General features: G+C 43.6%; 1 protein-coding gene across 3 annotated transcripts in view; it reads right to left on the reverse strand.

Moving 5' to 3' along the window:
• The window catches only part of Col22a1 (collagen type XXII alpha 1 chain), a 225483-nt gene that overhangs the window by 74741 nt on the left and 131904 nt on the right, over nucleotides 1-18838 (reverse strand). For all 3 annotated transcript variants that reach the window (XM_075959464.1, XM_075959463.1, XM_075959465.1), the window contains 2 exons: nucleotides 12154-12231; nucleotides 678-713 (listed from right to left, as the gene is read on the reverse strand). In XM_075959464.1, coding sequence (XP_075815579.1) covers nucleotides 678-713; nucleotides 12154-12231 — 114 coding nt within the window. The remainder of the gene's footprint in view (nucleotides 1-677; nucleotides 714-12153; nucleotides 12232-18838) is intronic.

An 18838-nucleotide genomic window follows, 5' to 3' on the forward strand; every position in this document is an offset into this window, starting at 1 on the left:
CATCTGTGATGGGGTCTGGTGCCCTCTTCTGGCCTGAAGGCATACACACAGACAGAATATTGTATACATAATAAATAAATAAATATTTAAAAAATAAAATAAAATATGTGCACAGAGCCAAAGGCTGGGTATCAGCCCAGTTGTTGACATGCAACTCCTTTGCTCACGGGGTGACTTAGGAGTAAAAGACACACCAGCCAACATTCAGTGAGTGCTTGAAAGCGGCAAAGAACAATTGTGGCTGTTTCTGAGAACAAAGGCACCTTGGCAGCTCTTCTGGTGCGTTAGCATAAAATCAGCCCAACGAACTCCCACAATGGCTCATAGGTATTGCTGCCTCCATCTTACAAATCAAGAGAAACTCTCTCATATGTTCTTGGCTCTGTGTCTGGGTAAAGCCAGAATTAAAAACAGTTCAGGCTATTTAATTAAATTCCCTAAACTGGGGCTCTACTTACATAGTGGAGAGATGCTAAGAGGTGAAGCCAGTCTCAGTGTGTCCAAATATGAAACAGTTGTGCTGAATTAAATGATCTCACCACTCCCTTTCTCCCCATATGTCCCACAAGTCTATGCTCGTATTTTGGAGAGTCTGCCTAGTGTGAAGCATTTCTAGTAACTTTTGATTGTCTCTAATTTAGAAGTGTTGACAGTCCTCCCTTTAAAGCATACTATACCGGGGGTCCTTTGTCTCCTGGTCGTCCAGAAGGGCCCTAAGAAAAGAACAAACAGATTAGCAAACAAAATAGGAAGGCTCATTTCAACATTTCAACATGCTGTGGGCATTATTTAAGAACAAAAACAAAACAGGGCCTCATGGAGCCAAGGCTGGCCTCAAGCACTACGTAGGTAAGGAAAACCTTTAACACTTGATCATTTTGCCTCTACTTCCCAAGTTCTGGGCCTAGAGACATGCACCACCAACCTGTTTTGTAAAGTTCATTGCTAAGCCAAATTTCATCTATTCTTCCTTGAACAAGTGCTACCCAGCACCCACTGTTAGTCCCACATGGCTCCTCAGTCCTGTCCCACCACTTCCCCATACCTCTGGTGTGCCCAGGGTTTCCCACCTTACACACCCTTGGAGAGGCACTGGTTCTTCCTGCCTGGGCCAGATTTTAATTTATCAATGAGCAGCTCTCGGTTTCCCAGGAACAGATCAGCCTGTGTCCTGAGCCTTGGCTAGCAGACTGGTGTTTCCGAATAGAAAGCTAACATGCCTTGGTGTCTGGACTCACATTTCGGAAGGCCTTGCACAGTGGAGTTAGTCGTGCCTCTGTCCCAAGATCAACATGCCCTGCATCTTGCTGGATGTAGCAACTCCCAGAACATGGTTAAGTATTCGCAAGATGGAGAAGAGCTTCCACACAAAGGCCATTGTCCCTGTAATGTGATGATGTGTCCAGAGCCCCTATCATTTATGTCCCTGACAGACAGTCAAAGAACTTCGTTTCCAGTGCACTGTGGAGCACCAAGGGAAGCAGATATCCAAAGAGACACTAGAGAGGCAGAGCCCCGAGGACAGTAGGTCTGGGGGGGGGGGGGGGATAGTTCTTGGAGTTTTGCAGGGCAGGAAATGAGGACAAGGGCTCTTTAGATCAAGATGTTTGAAACACACAGCAAACAAAGACAAACAACAACGACAATTCAGACATTCAATGGATCATTTAAAAAAAAACAAACATTTATCTGATTTTTTTTTTATGGAGGAAGTATCACAGGCTTTGTATGGCAGGGTCTCCACCACAACACTGCAGGCTGCTATTGAGTAGAGCATGAGCAAATGATTCCCACAGACACAGCACTTTTACACTCTTTCTGCGGACACTGTAAACTGGGCTATGATCATCCGAGAGCAAGCAATTTTCTAGGCAGAGGTATTCCAGCTAATAAATGCCGCTGGAATGTGAACAGCATCATTTAACCACTGATAAGTTCTTACCCATTTCTCAAACTTTCACAGCACTCGGTAATGACTGAATCCTTATCCACACACAAGGAAGACTAGCTAAAGACATTCAGAGCTGTGCAAAGGAGGGGACTTTCCACATTTGTTCTCCATGCCAGGAGAAGCACCAGAATGCCCCCCTAAGACACACACACACGCACACGCACACACCACATCACATGCACACACACTACACATCACAAATATGTCACATACACATGCATGCATACACACACACACACACATGGTCTCACGTTAGCCCCAGCAGGATGCCTGCATGCTGCACACTTCTACCATCCCTTGGACACAGAGAAGCTGAAGTTGAAATGCAGTAAGTAATAAGCTGACGTCAAACAAGCAGGTGAAACTATGGGCTCAGAAGTCGCCCCTGCTGTATTGGCTCAGAGACCACTAATTTTGCTATTATAATGCATCACGAACCTGAATTTTGTTCACCTCAGGTAGTTTGCAATAGGGCTGCAATATATTATTTAAAGAACTGTAACGAAAGTATGCTTGCCTTTGGCATGAGGAATACCGCCATTCCATTTTTATTGTCACGCCTTGTTTTAGAATTAAGTTCTAACTTTAAAACATTTAACTTGTTCATCAAGCCAGGTTCCAAATTACTTTCTTATGCTCCTTGATGGAAGGACTTTGCATTCAAAGTTGTCCATTTCAAATCTTAGCTTTATCAAATATTAGTTGTTTGATTTTAAGAAATTCTTTATTTTTTATTTTGTTTTTTGTTTTTTGAGACAGGGTTTCTCTGTAGTTTTGGAGCCTGTCCTGGAACTAGCTCTTGTAGACCAGGCTGGCGAACTCACAGAGATCTGCCTGCCTTTGCCTCCTGAGTGCTGGGATTAAAGGTGTGCACCGCCATCACCCAGCTTAATTTTAAGAAAATCCTTTTAACTCTCTGAATTTTTTTCCAATTACAATACAAAACTAGATGATCATTTTTCCTTGTGTTCTTAAAAATAAAATAAAATACAGAGTAAAAAAGCCACCTCGTGTCTGTACCATAAAAAGCATCCCACAGCTACTCTATGTACTTTCCAAGGTTTTCTGGGCAGTGAAGGAAAGTTAACACAGAAACCCATAACTGGCAAGAGTTCAGAGAATAAAGCAGAATGCTCAGCCATAAACGGGACACCTATGCCGTACCCCTCTCCTCAAGTCTCAAGGACCATCACAGAAGAGGGAGATGAAGACAGTAAGGGCCAGGGTCAGGGAAGACCAGACCAAAACAATGTCTTCTGGACATGCCAGGACCACTGTGCTCCTGAGCTGACAGCAGCCCTGGTTGCCTGCATTATATTGAGCCAGTGACCACTCCAACATGGAGGGAGTAGAAGGCCACACCCTCCCAACTGAAGAACCATGGACAATTGGTGGCTTCTGAGAGAGAGAAAGTCAGTATTTTTCAAGGATGTGGCTCATGGTAGATCAATTATACTCTAATGGAGCGTTCCACACCTGAGTTTATGTGCAGCACAACTGGACTCAGTAGACTATCTCAAATCCATGTATCTGGGAGGAGTAAGAGGGAGGAGTAGGAGATGAATAGGATCAAAATACAATGTATACAAATATTGAATTTTTAGAAAATAAACTAAAATATTTTAAGGGCCATAGAAGGGGACTGAATAATCATTTCCTTCCTAGTTCTGAAGTCTAGCATCTTTTTGTAAGACAGGGTACTCTGTTGTGGCCTGAGTGTGCAATGGTCCCAGGAGTGTACATGTCTCAATAATTGGTCCTGAGATGATGATGCCATCTGGGCAAGATCTGATAGATACATTAGTGAGGTGGAGCCTACCTGGAGGAAGAGGGTAGTTGCTGTAAGAATCCAAGGGTTATAGCCTGGGATTGATCCCCACCTAAACTACAGTCCCTAGTTGTTGGAAAAGCACAAGCAGGTATCTCCTGCTCCTGCTGCTTCAGCTGTGAGCCGACCCCACAGCCATGCATAAACAGCCATGATGGATTGTATCTCCCAAATGGTGAGCCTGGAAAAAAAATCATTTTTCCTTTGGCATTGTCTTGGTTGGTCACAGTGATTAGAAGGGCAACTCACACATAATAAGCGTGTTCAAAAGTCATCTTAGCTAACTCACACAAATATGACAAACCTAGACCCCTACACCACAGACAGCAAAGGAGTTACCAAAGATAGCTAGGCTTGTATCAAAGGACTCAGGGTCAGCTTGCACAGCTACGCTCTTTGGGGAATAAGCTAAAGCAATTTGAGGGCCAAAAAGATATATGAAAACACAAAATGCATTTCATCTTTGAGTTTGAGCATTCTTTAAAAAATATTCAAGCAAGTCTAATGAGTACTTTCTGTGGAGACATTTAGTGACAGCATTCCATGAGGGACATCCAGTGTTTCCATTCGCACTGGGTATATGAGCTTTGCAGATGGGCTGTAGAGGAGAGAACTTCCCTCGACAGAGAAATGGTCTAGCTAATAAAAACAGAAGAATCAAGTGACAGAACTGCCATCGCACCAATTTGCAGCCCTTCATGTACTAATTGATGGGGCTTTGGACATCAAAAGGTGTGAACATCACAGAAAAAAAAAAGAACCACCAGACATCCTAGGTGCCTCCTGATGTGCAACAGGCCATCTGTGAAGTCCTGCCAAAAACATCAAACCTGAGTCTGATCAAACCTCTGGACCTGGGTACTGACTAATGACAGCCACAGGGGTGGTGGCTCCTGCTAAACTGTCTTATTAGCGAATCCTGTCAGCAAGCCGAAAACAAGCCCCATGGAACAAAATAAGAATAACCCCAACTTTCTCTATAAACAAGTAAGAGAATGAAAAGGGGGAGGGACTCTACAAATCAGCCAGAGATCTCTTTTTAAAGATTGAGCAATTGCTATTGGTTCAGCTGGCTCTTGTGAGACAAGCAAGAGAGACATGGCGGCAGCATACTTGGTGCTCCGTTTTCCATGTGTGGTGATGGAGCTCTACTAAACATTTTTAAAGTTCTTATTTATCATAAATACAGTCTAAAATATGTAGGGGATCAAAGTACGTATTCCTGGTCATGATTCAAAGTGAGAGAATCAAGAGGATAAGAAAAGGCAAACAGGAATGTGGAGGCCAAGAAATGCAGGTTCATTCACCATTGTCTGACCACTGAGAGCCTAACAGGCATAATTGCACCTCCTAACTCTGGAGGTGACTGCCTGGCCCCTTTCTGAAGTTAAGATAGCTCGGTGCCATTCTGACTGGTGGGTCAGGATATGTAAATATGTTTCTGCTCCTTTCTTTTTTAACTATGAGATCACCTGGGGAAGAGAGGTCTTCAAAGTACTGACTCAGTACTTTGGACTGGAAAAGATATATACAGAGAAAAAAGGTGGAGTCAGGAGAAGCCATGTAGCCCCTCTAGAGATAGGCACCAGAAAGAACTTCATCCAGTAAGCCATAGCCACGTGGCTATACACAGATTAACAGAAATGGGTTAAATTAAGATGTAAGAGTTAGCTAATAAGAATCTAGAGCTAATAGGCCAAGCACTGATTTAAATGATATAGTTTCTGAGTGATTAGTCCGGGAGTCTGGGCAGCCTGGAATGAACAAGTAGCTCCCACACACACAACAGACTGGCATGCCAACATGTGCCAACTAAATCCACATAAAACCTGAGAGGACTTGGGAAGGAATTCTAGACAAAGTTTAGTCACATTTTAAAGGGGGATATGATATAGATATGAATACTTTGCATTTGTATGGATCTCGGTCTATTGATACAAATTTTAGGTCAATTTTGTTATATGTATATTTATGCTCTTGATTAAGGTATTGTGTTTGTGCAGCTCATTTAAAAATGTAATGTAAAATTAAGAAATATAGATTAGTAGATAACCATCTATAATAGTCAAGCTTGTAGTCATGTTAGTTAGGTTTTCTAGATATATAGAGAAGTATTTCAGCTAGATAGGTATTATTCAAATCTTTCAGAAACCTTCATAATATGGCATTTAAAATATTTTGATAACTTAGAACTTTTCATGACAATGAGACACATCTGCTCCTGGCAGCACCATTTACTTCAAGAGGAAGATGGGCATTAAAGAGGCTCCTTATGGAGTGTGTTAGCCATTTGGTCAAGAAACTGCTCTTGCCTGGACTTCCTGACGCTATGCTGTAGGAACTGGACATGCAAGAGCCACATAAAAATGACTGCTGAAGTTGCTTAAAGAAAGTGAGACTGTCCTTCTGTGTTTCAGCTTCATGAAAGAGTCTGTCAGCCATTTTGCAGAACAAAGGAGAAAGCAACTAAAAAACTGCCAATACAGGCAGAACTGTCTTTGAAATTCCCTGTGTCATGGAAAAATCTGCTGGATACTATGGGCCAGTAGGCTGAAGATGGATGGCTCATCAGTACAGAAGAACTTGGGATGACTGTCTAGGCAGCAAGATGCCTCTGTCAATTCTAGAGTTTTGGAAGTTGCTTACAGTGCACTTCCTGTTAACTTAGGTTTTATATTATATCCTAAGGATATATATTATATCCTTCTGGAGTCTTTGAGTTACAATAAAAGATAAAATAGATACAAATATTATAACTGTAATTCTTCCTTGATAACTCGTTATATGTAATTTTACTATGTTATAGTTAAAGCCTTCCTTTTCATTTAAACAGAAAAAAAAGAATGGTGTGGGAAATCCTTCTGTATATGTGTTGCTTTTAATGGTTAATGAATAAAGAAACTGGCTTTTGGCCAATGGCTTAACAGATCATAGCTAGACTGGAAAAGGTACACACAGAAAAAGAAGGTGGAGTCAGGAGAAGCCATGTAGCCCTGCCAGAGACAGACGCCAGATGGAACTTTATCCAGTAAGCCACAGCCACATGGCAATATACAGATTAATAGAAATGGGTTAATTTAAGATGTAAGAGTTAGCCCACAAGAAGCTAAAGCTAACAGGCCAAGCAGTGATTTAAATGATACTGTTTCTGAGTGATTATTTTGGGAGTCTGGGCAGCTGGGAATAAACAAGTGGCTCCCTACAACAACACCTAACCTAATTCTCTCTTTCTAAAACTAAAGGGTATCAAATCAGACAGATAAGATATATAAATAGAGAAAGCATTTGGATGGCTACGTAAGTCAAGTCCAGGAGCAATTGTAGTAATAGGAGCGGTGGGCCTGCTCGGCTAGCTTTTGCCCCGAAATAACAACACACAAACTGTATTCATTTAATCACTGCTTGGCCCTTTAGCTCTGGCCCTTACTGGCTAATTCTGATATACCGATCAACCCATCTCTAATAATCTGTGAGCACCGGTCTTACCGGGAAGATTCTAGGTTGGAGCTTCATCGCGTGTGTCTGCCTGGGAGTGGGGCATGGCGTATCTCCTGAGGCGTCTGCTCCCGAGAGGAGAGCTGTCGAGTCTGCACTCACTTCCTCTTCCTCCCAGCGTTTTGTTCTGTTTACTCCTCCCACCTATCTTCTAACCAATGAAATGGGCCAAGGCAGTTCCTTTATTAGCCAATGACCTTCCTCCATCAAGCAATGAAGGACATGAAAACACATAAGAAGCACTGAAGACCATACATATGAAGTGGACACATCCCCTCTGTCCTGCTAGAAGAGACACTGAGACATCTGCTTTCGGAGTGCTGAGTGTTCAAGGCCAGCTCCCCATATCCTCCATTTGCCTTCATGGGAATGGCTTCATATCTTTAGGTTTGCTTCCTCGCGCATGGGCAAGCAGCGATGGTAGGCTGTTGGAAGGATTACATGAGAACAAAGGAGGAAGACCTCACCTGAGGCTTCTGTTCAAACTGCCAGACAGAGGCAGGTGATGGTGGATAACATGATTCTAATTCTCACATTTCAGAGGCTGCTCACTCTATGACTTTTATATTATTACACAGAAACTAGAGGAATGCACAGAACACACTTATGTGGTGCATTCAAAATACTTCCTTGCCTGAAATCAGTTGGCTCTGGTCCTCCTGACACTCTTAAAACTATCAAGCAGTTGAAGGACTGTAAGGATGCCCCAGTGTGTGTGCGCACTGAGCTTCTTCACTGGTCAAGGCATCCTACAGCTAACTGCCAGAATCTGAAGGCGCTGAAGTACTAAAGAGGAATTTGATGACATCACACAAGCAAAGGTAGAGGCTAGACATCATTGTCAAGAGTATCACGGCCACGTTGTCCCAGTTCCCCTGACGGCGCTGCTGAAATTGATGATACTTGGTCGGGTAATTGCTGATACAGGGAAACTGATGGCTGGAATAGGAAAGAGTCTGTCTTGGGTTATGTGGCTCTCAGTGAGCACCTTGTGCTTACAAAGTTCCTGGTATCCAAGAGCGCTTTGATCTCCCCAAAGCCTGAATGAGGTCATAATTTAGCTCTTAAATCTTACCAAAGGAAGATCAGAAGCAATGTGAAGATAAAAGGAGGATTTTGTTTGTGAAGACCCTATAGCAAGAAGTTAAAACCTCAAGCAGCTGCACCACCTTACTGCCTCTTGTCTGTTGATGGAGCAAGGGTCAACAAACCAGCTCCTGGCTTTCTTACAGAGGGTAGCAAAGCCTTGAACAACAAGCTCTGGATGAGGCAAGAGGCAGAGAGCAACCTACAACAGAATCTACTCCATGTTTTTGTCCACGGCTTCTTTAGCAAGAGGGACATGTGGGGCTCAAGCCCAAGGTCTGACTGATGGTTCCTGGGAGCAGCTCACTAACTATGGTATTGGTACATCAACACTCCAGCTCCCTTGCTCTTTTTGCAGGAGTCTCTGGGAGTGTACCATATGGTCACCCTGCAGTCAGTAGAGACTCTGTTGCCCACAGTGCCCACCTGCTCGAGAACAAACTCTGCCTTGGTTCTCTTTCTATCTCTGACTTACTTTGTCACCATCTAAGAGTAGATTTCTGAGATCATTTCTCAAATAAACTCATGCTTTGGAGGCCTACCTTAACTCTGAAGGAAAACCCATCTCCTCTAAGCACAGGGTGCAGGATATGATCCTTTGTACCCCAGCATGGAACAGAGAGAGTCATTGGGCTGCTCAGCAAAGATCCATGTTCCCCAATAACTCGACACATCCTTCCTCACGTCCCTTCCACACCTGCTATCAGCAAGTCCTTGAACTCTCATGCAGCTTCTCGGGCCATCACCAGCCTAGGCTGCTGGCCAATGAGATTTCTGGCAATGCAATAAGGTTTCATCAGCCAGGAAGCTTTTAATAAGCCCAAGTGGGAGAAATGCACTAAAGAGTTGATTGACAGCCTCTTTCTTGGCTGCAGCTAGCAAATTATTTTTCCTGTGGAATCAGCTAGGCAGGAAGATATTTCATGGTGATTTCTGCTAGTTGGATTTGGGGTGAATTGTGCCATCTCTGTTGCCTGGTTGGCTATACGAGCTCGATGCAGTGTATCCTTGGAGAGTGGACAGGACACAAGGGTACAATCACACTCTAGGCATTCAGCATGGACTGCTGAAAGATGAGCTTAATGGGGTGTATCCCCTGAGGAGTAGATAGGACACAAAGGGACAATTACATCCCAGGCACACAAACATGGCATTTTCTGTTCTAAGGGTCAAGTCCATAAGATCAAACTCCTAATTCTAGGGAAAGGGGCCCTTCTGAGAGGAGGACTTCAGAAATAAGTCTGGGCTACTGTTTATTTATCTTTGTTCCTTTGAATTACTAGACACTAAAATAAATAAAAGTCCAAGACAAAAAATACAATGGATGTAACGGAGGGTGTTGATTGTCAGAAATTCTAGCTGACATTTCCCGTGAAAGAAAACAAACCAGAGAGGGCTCCCGTAAGGGAATTCATTTGCTTCTGCCACAGTGTCTGTGGCATCTAGCAAGACCGAGAGCTCCCCTGCAATTCTGACACCTTGAAGGAGTCCCCATTGCTGGTAGGAGGCAGAAGCAGATGGTCTTTTCCTGCAGAGAGGCCCTCAGGCCTGGGGGAGAGTGGAAGACCAGAGAACCATGTGTGAGGAGGGAACCCCAACCTGACTCAGATGCATGGAGGCAACAGACAAAAGCAAAGGAAACTTTTATTTCATGCGATATTGTAGAAAATAAATTAGATCACTCTTCTTTTTCTTTGGGAGTTATGTATGAAAAATTATGTTAGTTAGCCTATGAACAATAACAACGACCAACACAACAAGATAGCCCCCAAAACACAACGGTGCCACTTACATCTTTGGAGTAAACAAATGCGGTCTAATTTGACTTAAGGGCTGCTCAAAAATGAGATAATTTATGCCTGTGTACTATAAACGTAGCCAACTATCCACAGTGGTAAGGCCAAAGACGCTAGAAAACCCACTACTGCCACTATTTTCAGCCAGTAGAATGTCTAACCACATTTAAATACTTATTCTTACGCCCACAGGTAAATGTAGCTCTCAACCCACAACAAAGAAATGTCATTTTGCAGCAAAGAACATTCTTGAAATCTACAACTGGTCAAAATGCAAAGAACACTGACAATGGCATGTCCGACCTCAAGTGACACATCAACAATACAACTCTTTACACCAAAGGCTCAGAGAACATTGGAGAAGATAGGGGAGGAAAGATTCTAAGAGTCTAAGGATCAAGATAAGATGTCTACCAGAAGAGTGTGTCTTCTGTATATGGCAGGGAATTTGCACCCAGGAAATCTCAACAATATTGTGGATAGGGGAAATGTTACAAACTCCAGCCCTAAATGAAGAAATAAAGGCAACTGATAGCTATCTAATACCAAATAGTCATCCCTAAGCACGTAAACACACAAACAACACTACCTGAATCCAGCAGGTTGTATTTACACACACACACACACACACACACAAATAGTAAAGAGGTCCTGAATATGCTAAGGTGTGGGAGATGGACACAGGAGGAGTTGGGTGGAGGAGATGATATGAATACAGAACTCTATATGAAATTCTCCATAAAATAATGAAAAGAATGATACTGAGATCTTTTTGGTTGTGATCTGCATTTCTCAAATGTGGCAAAAGCAGAGACAAGGAAGGCCATGTGCTGTTTTGTTATGTTATGTTTAGCAGGGGTGAAGTTAGGCTGGGCACATGGCTTACAATAATAATTATAAGTGGTTAGTTGAGCTATTCTTAGGCATAGCTGAGTATATGAGTTTCTCTCAAGTAATAGTAAGACATGGCTGACTGTCAAGAAGAAAGATGCAGTTGAAGCTGAATCAATATCCTGCCTTTAGCAAAGAAGAGAGCAGATGGAAGAAGAGAAAGCCTCAGATTGAAAGTTGTCCTTAAGTTCTGAAAACTACCATTCAGTGACAGGGAGAAGAAAAGACAATTCTGTGATGGTGAAAAGACACAAAACATGATTCCAATCTCAACAACAGAAATCTAGTTCTTCACCAAAAACAAGTCTAAACTTCAACATCATGTATCTACAGACAAAGCGTGCCTTCCACAGGGGATGCCTGGCTGAGGACAGAGAGAGTGAACCTCCATTGGCTGAGAACATGGAGGAGCCTGGATAACTCAGAGACAGCAGAGCTACAAGCTCTGTGGGTCTTACACTGGGTGAAACGACAACAGCAGTAACTACCTGCACTATGCTGGCCATATCAACACCACATCACGGAAAAGGGGAGGACTAAAAAGACCCCAACCCTGAGGAGCCACAGACGCTTGCTGGGGAAAGAAGTCATACCCCTCAGTGGTAGTCCCTTGTATAGTTTCCTTGTTCAAGTAAATAAGCCCACAGCTGTGTTCACACAGGCGACCCTAATTAAATTCAGTCTTGCAATAAACAAGAGCCATGGAAATAGGACAACTTGGTGGGAAGAAGGGCTTCAGTAGAAAAAGGAAGGAAATGAAGGTAATGGTGACCCAAGTATATGTACTTCATATGCATGTAATAGAATTATGAAGAACAAACACAAAATTGGTGAGATTTGTTGATTTGTTGCACTTTTTGTGAATCATACTCCAGGCATTGTTCCAAAAGTTGTATTCTTCTTATTCCCATTAGAAGTACTACAAGTCTTGAACCAACTGCAGCCATGTATACAAATGGACCCAAGGATGCAGGGCCTGCTGCCACATCAGCTGAAACAGGACAGTCTCTACAGGAACCTACGCTGCAGACTCCCAAGGGAGCCAGCAGGAATCTGCAGTGTGAGTGTAACCTAAGAACAAGGACATTAGCTGAACAAGGACTCACAGGTGGACCAGCAACCCCAATGCCTGGGTCGCCACGGCTGCCAGGAGAGCCAGGGATTCCAGGTGTTCCTCTGTCACCCTAGGGAGACAGAAAGAGAAGATGAACAGGTTAGTGCTGACAAGATCAGGAAGAATGTACAGGAATAATTATGCTTCCCACAGAATCCTGACCGCTGCTCCATCAGCTCCTCACCCACCTCCATCCTTCATGCTCCATTCCATGATGCAGTAAAGGAGCCAGTCCTCCCTCCTGGTCTAGCATTACATGAACCAGAGCCCAATGATCATGGACACATACCTCTCAAAGTAGCCCCAATTTCAACATGACCCCAACTGTGGTTAGAAAACTAAGTATACTCCCCAAGTGCAGACGACCTAGCTGTGGTGCTTCCCCCATGCTCGCCATACCTCATTCTAAGCAGAGATGCACCCACATTTTCAGCTCAGAAAATAAACACATCAATATTTCAAAACCTTCCCAGTACCTACACTTCATGAGTAGTTCTTCCAGGGTTGGGAGAAGAAGCCTCAAAGATAACTCAAGTAAGAGCAAAGCTTCCAGCAATGTGGTTAAAAGGATGGATTTGGGTACTGGAAGTTCAACTTTAAATTGTGGCTTCAGCACTCATGAACTGCTGACTTGTGACAAGTGTCCTGAGCATGTGTCCTCACCAGCAGAGTGGCACACAGGAACAGCTGAGTCAGCCTGGGAGCATGCTGCTTAAAAGGGCTAAGCACAAAGAGAACGCACTGTGGCCCTGCCACTCAGTCCGCACAAGTCAACTGCTGCTTTTGCTGCTGTTCTTGCCGTGTGACATGTGTGACATTCCGAACTTGATGGGAGAAGAAAGGAGTAAAAGATTGCTGTTTCCCGTAGAAGGAAGCAGAGGTTCCAGTTACTGGTGTTTTAATTTCCTCAGTGGCAGACAAAGAAGCATCTCTGACCAAGGCTGGCTCTGCCTCTGCGTGGGCAGCAATCCTAATTGGTGCTGACACAGGCTTTTCCAGTCTTGGATCGCCACACTTTGCACAAATGTTCAGATTTGGGATACCTAGTTGCTAATGAGTTTGTTCGCTGTGCCTCCCCAACACTACAGGCAACATCAGGGATGCGATATGCCTAGGTCTGTTTCTCCCAACCCAAATTCAACAAACACGGTAGTATTACATAAGGGATTGCTCTATCCCTCCAGTCTGACAAAGCAGTGGCAGGTGCTCTTGCTCAGACCACTTAATATCCCTGGGAGAAGTCAACCAGCCCAGAAAAGAACCAAAGGGACTAAATCAGAAAGCTGACTCTAAGAAATATTATTAACATACATGCTTTTAAGCATCTAAAATAGATAGATAATAAATAAGCTATATTTTTGCCCATAACGGCTACTCCTGCTTCTCAGTGTTTCCGGAGCCTTGTGTGTCAGAGGGTAGTATGGATGTCTCTTCTAGAGCTGATATCCACGTCCACCTATTCCTAGCACACTGAGTCTCTGCACTAACAACTGTGCGCAGTATTGAAAGCATCTCTGAAAACAGCTGGCAGGGCGCCCATCCCTGGTGCAGAGCCCTGCTTGCACATCCATACAGGAAGCCAAAGTTGCCTCCAGTGGGTTATTTTTCTTTCCAAAAAAAAAAACAAAAAACAAAACAACAACATGAAGTTAGGAGGGAGATGTATGGGAAGCCCAAAGAAATCTGGAGAGGGGTAAGTGGGAGAATGACTATGATCGAGATAAATTGTGTACATGTATGAAATTTTCAAAGATGAATCAATGAGAGACATTATTCAAAGATAAAGAAGAAAAGCCATGCTGCTAAAGTGATTTGCTTTTCCTGCTCCCATGATGACGACAGTTAGATCTTCAGCCAGCCAACACTCATTGCGTGTCGGCTGTAAGCCGAGATCTAGGCTCTAATCCCCACTTGCAATTCGGTCACGACGCCTGCTTACTGTCAGTATTTAATGCTAAGTCCTGAAGTGGAGTATCAGTCATGAAGATGGGAAGAACGAAACTTACAAAGTTTTTACAAAAAAAAAAGTAAAAACCCAAACCTAAATCCCTCACTAAGCCTCCTTAATACCTGCTATTTCCCTTCCTTGTCCTCCCAAGTCCAACCCAGCTATGCCACCAGCTGTTGGTGATCCCCGCGAAACAGATCAGCCATTGTCCCACCCGCAACTATTCTATTAGATCTTTCCTAATTTCCCTTCAAATTCCTACTTAGTGCATTCCATTTCTTTATATTGATGTAGTATGACTAGGTCTTGAAAGTATAACATGCTTTGAATCTAGAAAATCTGATTAAGAAGTACAAGAAAGGGGGACAAGGAAATTAATTTAAAAAAAAAAGGCAAACCTGACCCATCCTGACCCATGGCTCATCTGCCAACGGCTTTTTACAAGAGTGGAGATTCAGGTAGGAATATCTCAGGCACTCAGTTGAGTGCTGCTTGGTCTGGCCCCAGGATAATGTCAGGCCCCTACTGTAACCCTAGAAAGGCCTCATGGTGTCTCTACACCTTAAGACTTTCATCAATAAAATATTATGATTCTACCAAGATCCTCTGCATCTTCTGGACAATCATCTCAAAGGGAAGTGACTACAAAGTTGAAAGACACACCAAGTACTCCAGTTATAGTGTGACCATTTTACTGAAAGTTAGCAGAAAGAAAAATCAGATGGACACATATAAAGTCAAATGAAACCGTTCCTTCTGAACCTTGGGTTTATTCTGAAGTGACTGATGCAGACTTCCCTGCTGTGGCTATCCTCTTCTCCCTTCCCAACGCCACATTCCATGTACATGGGGAACCCTGACCCTCCAACGACAAGTTACACTATGAATCTGTGTTCCTCTGCACTGATGTTTATACCCCCTTTGTAATGGTCTGGATAAGAAATGCCCTACACTGGCTCATGCGTTGGAACATTTGGTCCCCAGTTGGTGGCACTGTTTGGGAAGGTCACAGAAACTTGAGGAAGTGCAGTGCTCCTGGAGGGAGTACTTCATTAGGGTGGGAATGAGGTTGAGGTTCTAAAGATGGTCCCCACTTCCTGTTTTCACTCTCTCCTCACTCCTCTCCCCTTACCCTCTGCTTCCTGCTTCTTGCATATGGATACAATCTCATCTCTTTACTTCCAGCTGGGTTTATACCCCAACCTCTCTTTCCTTGAGCCTATTGTGATGCTTCCTCTGTATGGTTAAAACCTTGTCAGGCTGACCACACACTCTGGATGCTGTGCCTTCCCAATAATGAACTCAACCCGCTCTGCAGCTGCATGTCAAAATAAAGTCCATCTTCCGTGACTTGCTTTTTGTAGTATTATTCTGCCACATCAGTAGCAAAGTAGCAGATACACCCCTGCTTCCTGTACATGCCATTGCCTCTGAGAGCATGCTTAAACTTGTATGACCCGAGCTCCCAAAAACACAGACCCAGTCACTGGCTTAGTCCAGTCATTCCCTTTCCACAGTGTCTGAGCCTGTTATAGCTGTTTAGCTATATGCATACATCTCCATTCATCTTCACACTGTCACACATTATCCACGTGTCCATCTCATCTCTGGCTTTTCTGTAAACTGCATGAAAGTAGACTCCATATTCATATGCCTATTTAATAAAATCTGCCACCATATATCTCAAATATAGCTTAGATATCTATGTAATCTATGCACCAAGTGTCTGCCATAAACCAGATATTGGCTATAATGCCCTCTGCCTGGATGTGAGAACAAGCAATCTTCATCAGCTGAATTCTGCCTTCCCCAAAATAAGCTTCTCTCCTATACCCCAGAGGACAGACCATGCTTAGCATATTCTGACCCAACTTAGTAGCAGCGAGTCCATGATTGATTTTTCTGCACAATGGCCAGGTCTGGCCCCATCTGTGCCTATAGCCTATTGTGATGCTAAAAATTCCCTCAAGAAACCACTTCCCAGTTAATGGAAGGACACTTTCAGAAAATGGCCCCCAAAAGGACACAAAAATTAACCTAGCATTCTGTCACCGAGAGGTAAGAGGGAGCAGAAGCCAAGAGCTAGCATCTGGGACCTACACTCCAGAGAGGAATATGTGAATAAGTTTGGGGTTCTACAAAAAGATAGAAGTTATCGAACAACGGCTATGTGACATAAGATCATTTCTCCCCCAAGGAGCCCTTTTAGTGTCAAATATTCTTTACCTCTTCAAACAGGAAAGTAACAGTCTCAGAAAGCTAAAGCCATTTGCTTTCTACCTTGAGACAGTTGAGCTGGAATTCACAGTAGGTTCCCTATAAAGTCCAAACATGCTCACTTTGCAGGAAGCAAGCGTTCCTCACTGACCTGCCTGTATTACCACCAACCGGGACGCACTGAGATGTGCTGAAGGAAACTTCTAGATCTATTCCTTCATTAATACCAAGAGGTATGCCTTCTCCATACCTGGGACAGGGCTGAAGATCTCTCTCCTTCTCTCTCCTTCCCTTCTCCCTTGCATCCCCTCCTCTGTGATCCCCCTGAGCAATCCATTTCCAAATAAAGATGTCCTTGAATTTCAACTTACTTTCTAAATGCCTTCAAAGTGGGAACCTTTATTCCTCAAACACAGTACCTTATACATTTGTACCTCAACGGTGTGATGAGTGGACGTTTAAGGGGAAATGGTTGGTACAGGGACAGCATGACTTAGCCTGAGCCCCCACAGTGTTGAAAATGCTCAGGAGTCTGAGCCCACCTTCTACAGTGGCTGATGCTTTCACTGGTTCCCACAGGACTTCTCCATCAGTGTGTGCATAGATCAGATACAGGCTACCTAGCTCAAAAACATCACAGCAGTGCAGCAGGAAAGCTGGAATCACAGGATACTGATGCATTTTTTTGCACAGATATTGGTGGCAAGCCCTACTCTAGGGAACTATTTCTTATGGATATGGTAACATAACCTCCTCCCACCCACCCCCCACTCTTCCTGGAAGAAAGCAATGTATTTTACGGCTCTATTGTTAAGATCCTAAGATACAACTGCAGAATAAAAGGAATTAAGTGCCTCCTACTGTTAGATAAAGGTTATATGTGATTGTGGTAGAAAATGAGTCAAGTCAAGCCATTTACTTCTTAGCCACTTTTGATATTTTTCCAAAAGATTACCATTGTCCTCTGGGGCCTGAAGGTCCTTCTTAGGACGGAAGGGTCAGAATGCTTGGGCACTGAAGGAGAATAGGGACAGGACTCACCAATGACAGAGAGACTCCCTTAGACAATGCTGACATTGCCCCAGAAAATACGCAGATGACATACATTGGTAATGCAATCAAATGACCATACTGCAAGCAAATTAGTCTACTACAGTCTCGATTCCTGAAGGTTTAGGATAGTTACAGAGATAACCTGCTTGATTAGGAGGAAAGTATGAAGCTGAGACCTATATTTTGCTACTGTTAACATCTATGGAACCTCAACACCTCGAACTTCCTTATGCTAGAAATTAGTTTGATGAACTTTTCACACATAACTTTAAATTCAATTTACTCTGTAGGCTTTTGTTTGTTTCTTTGTTTTTTGCTGAGATCCCAAAAGTTGTGAAATCAAAGGAAAAAATGGTAATGGTCTCCTATCAGAAGGTGGTCTCTAGGGCTGGGAATAAAACTGCCAGCCACTGCAGCATATATGGAAGCTTAAGATACCATCTGGGATTGGAGGCAGTGTGTTCAGAAAGTACTAGCTGGTGACTCAGGGAACAACAAAACCATGAATATGTTCTCCATGGTTTTAGGGTGTTTTTTTTCTTTGAGAGAGACCCTTACTCTGTAGCTCAGGGTAGTCTGGACCCAACCTAATGACCCAGTCTAGCCTCAGACCCCAAATTCTCCTAATCCTATCTCTGCCTCTTAAGTTCTTGCATTACAGGCATGTACCACCACTCCTAGCAAGAAGTTCCTTTTAAAGAAACCATTTTTATAAATAGGCACAAGTGGTAAGAAGTGATTTTGCAATAGCATCTTTATGTAATTTAAATATGCATATCCCATTAAAGCCAAATATCCGAGCATCCCATCCTAACATCAGTGAGTATGACTCTGGCCCACATCCTCTCAAGTCCATGTATCTGAGTTGGTGTCATAATTCTCACTGTGTGTGGGTATACCTATATTTAAATTTGCTGCACCCCATGCCTCAGTGTCCCCTCCGTGTTCAACCCTCTTGCCAAGGCCTACAGCAGCACTTCCTTCATCCCATACCAGCTGCCACACACAGTTTCAAAGGAGGACAAGGGTCTCACTCTCCAAGAAGCCACTCACAACCAAACCAGGTTAAGAGCCTGTGCTGTCCCGCCCTCCATCAGCTGCAGCACTCTGGAGAGCAGGCTCTACAACCCAGCTGGGCGGCACAGTAGAGTTGACCCTGCTTGACAGGGGTGTGGGTGAACCGGAGGGTGAGCTTGGAGGATATGACCCCACCCCTCATCTGCCATATGGTGGTAGGGGCAAGGAAGAGAACCACCCTCAACCCTGCTCCTGGCTGACTGTGGCAGTTGGAGAGCTGGCCCCGAGGTCGTTAGTGTGGGAGAGCTATCCATGGCCCTCAGTAGCTCCAGTAAGGATATATGGACAAAAAGGATATATGGTGTGACTCACTGTGCCACATTACAGCATGCATGATGAAATTTTCTTTCTTTTTTTTATTCTCTTAAATTTTGTTTTACTG

The sequence above is a fragment of the Microtus pennsylvanicus genome, chromosome 2, assembly GCF_037038515.1.
Source record: "Microtus pennsylvanicus isolate mMicPen1 chromosome 2, mMicPen1.hap1, whole genome shotgun sequence".
Lineage (NCBI taxonomy): Eukaryota > Metazoa > Chordata > Mammalia > Rodentia > Cricetidae > Microtus > Microtus pennsylvanicus.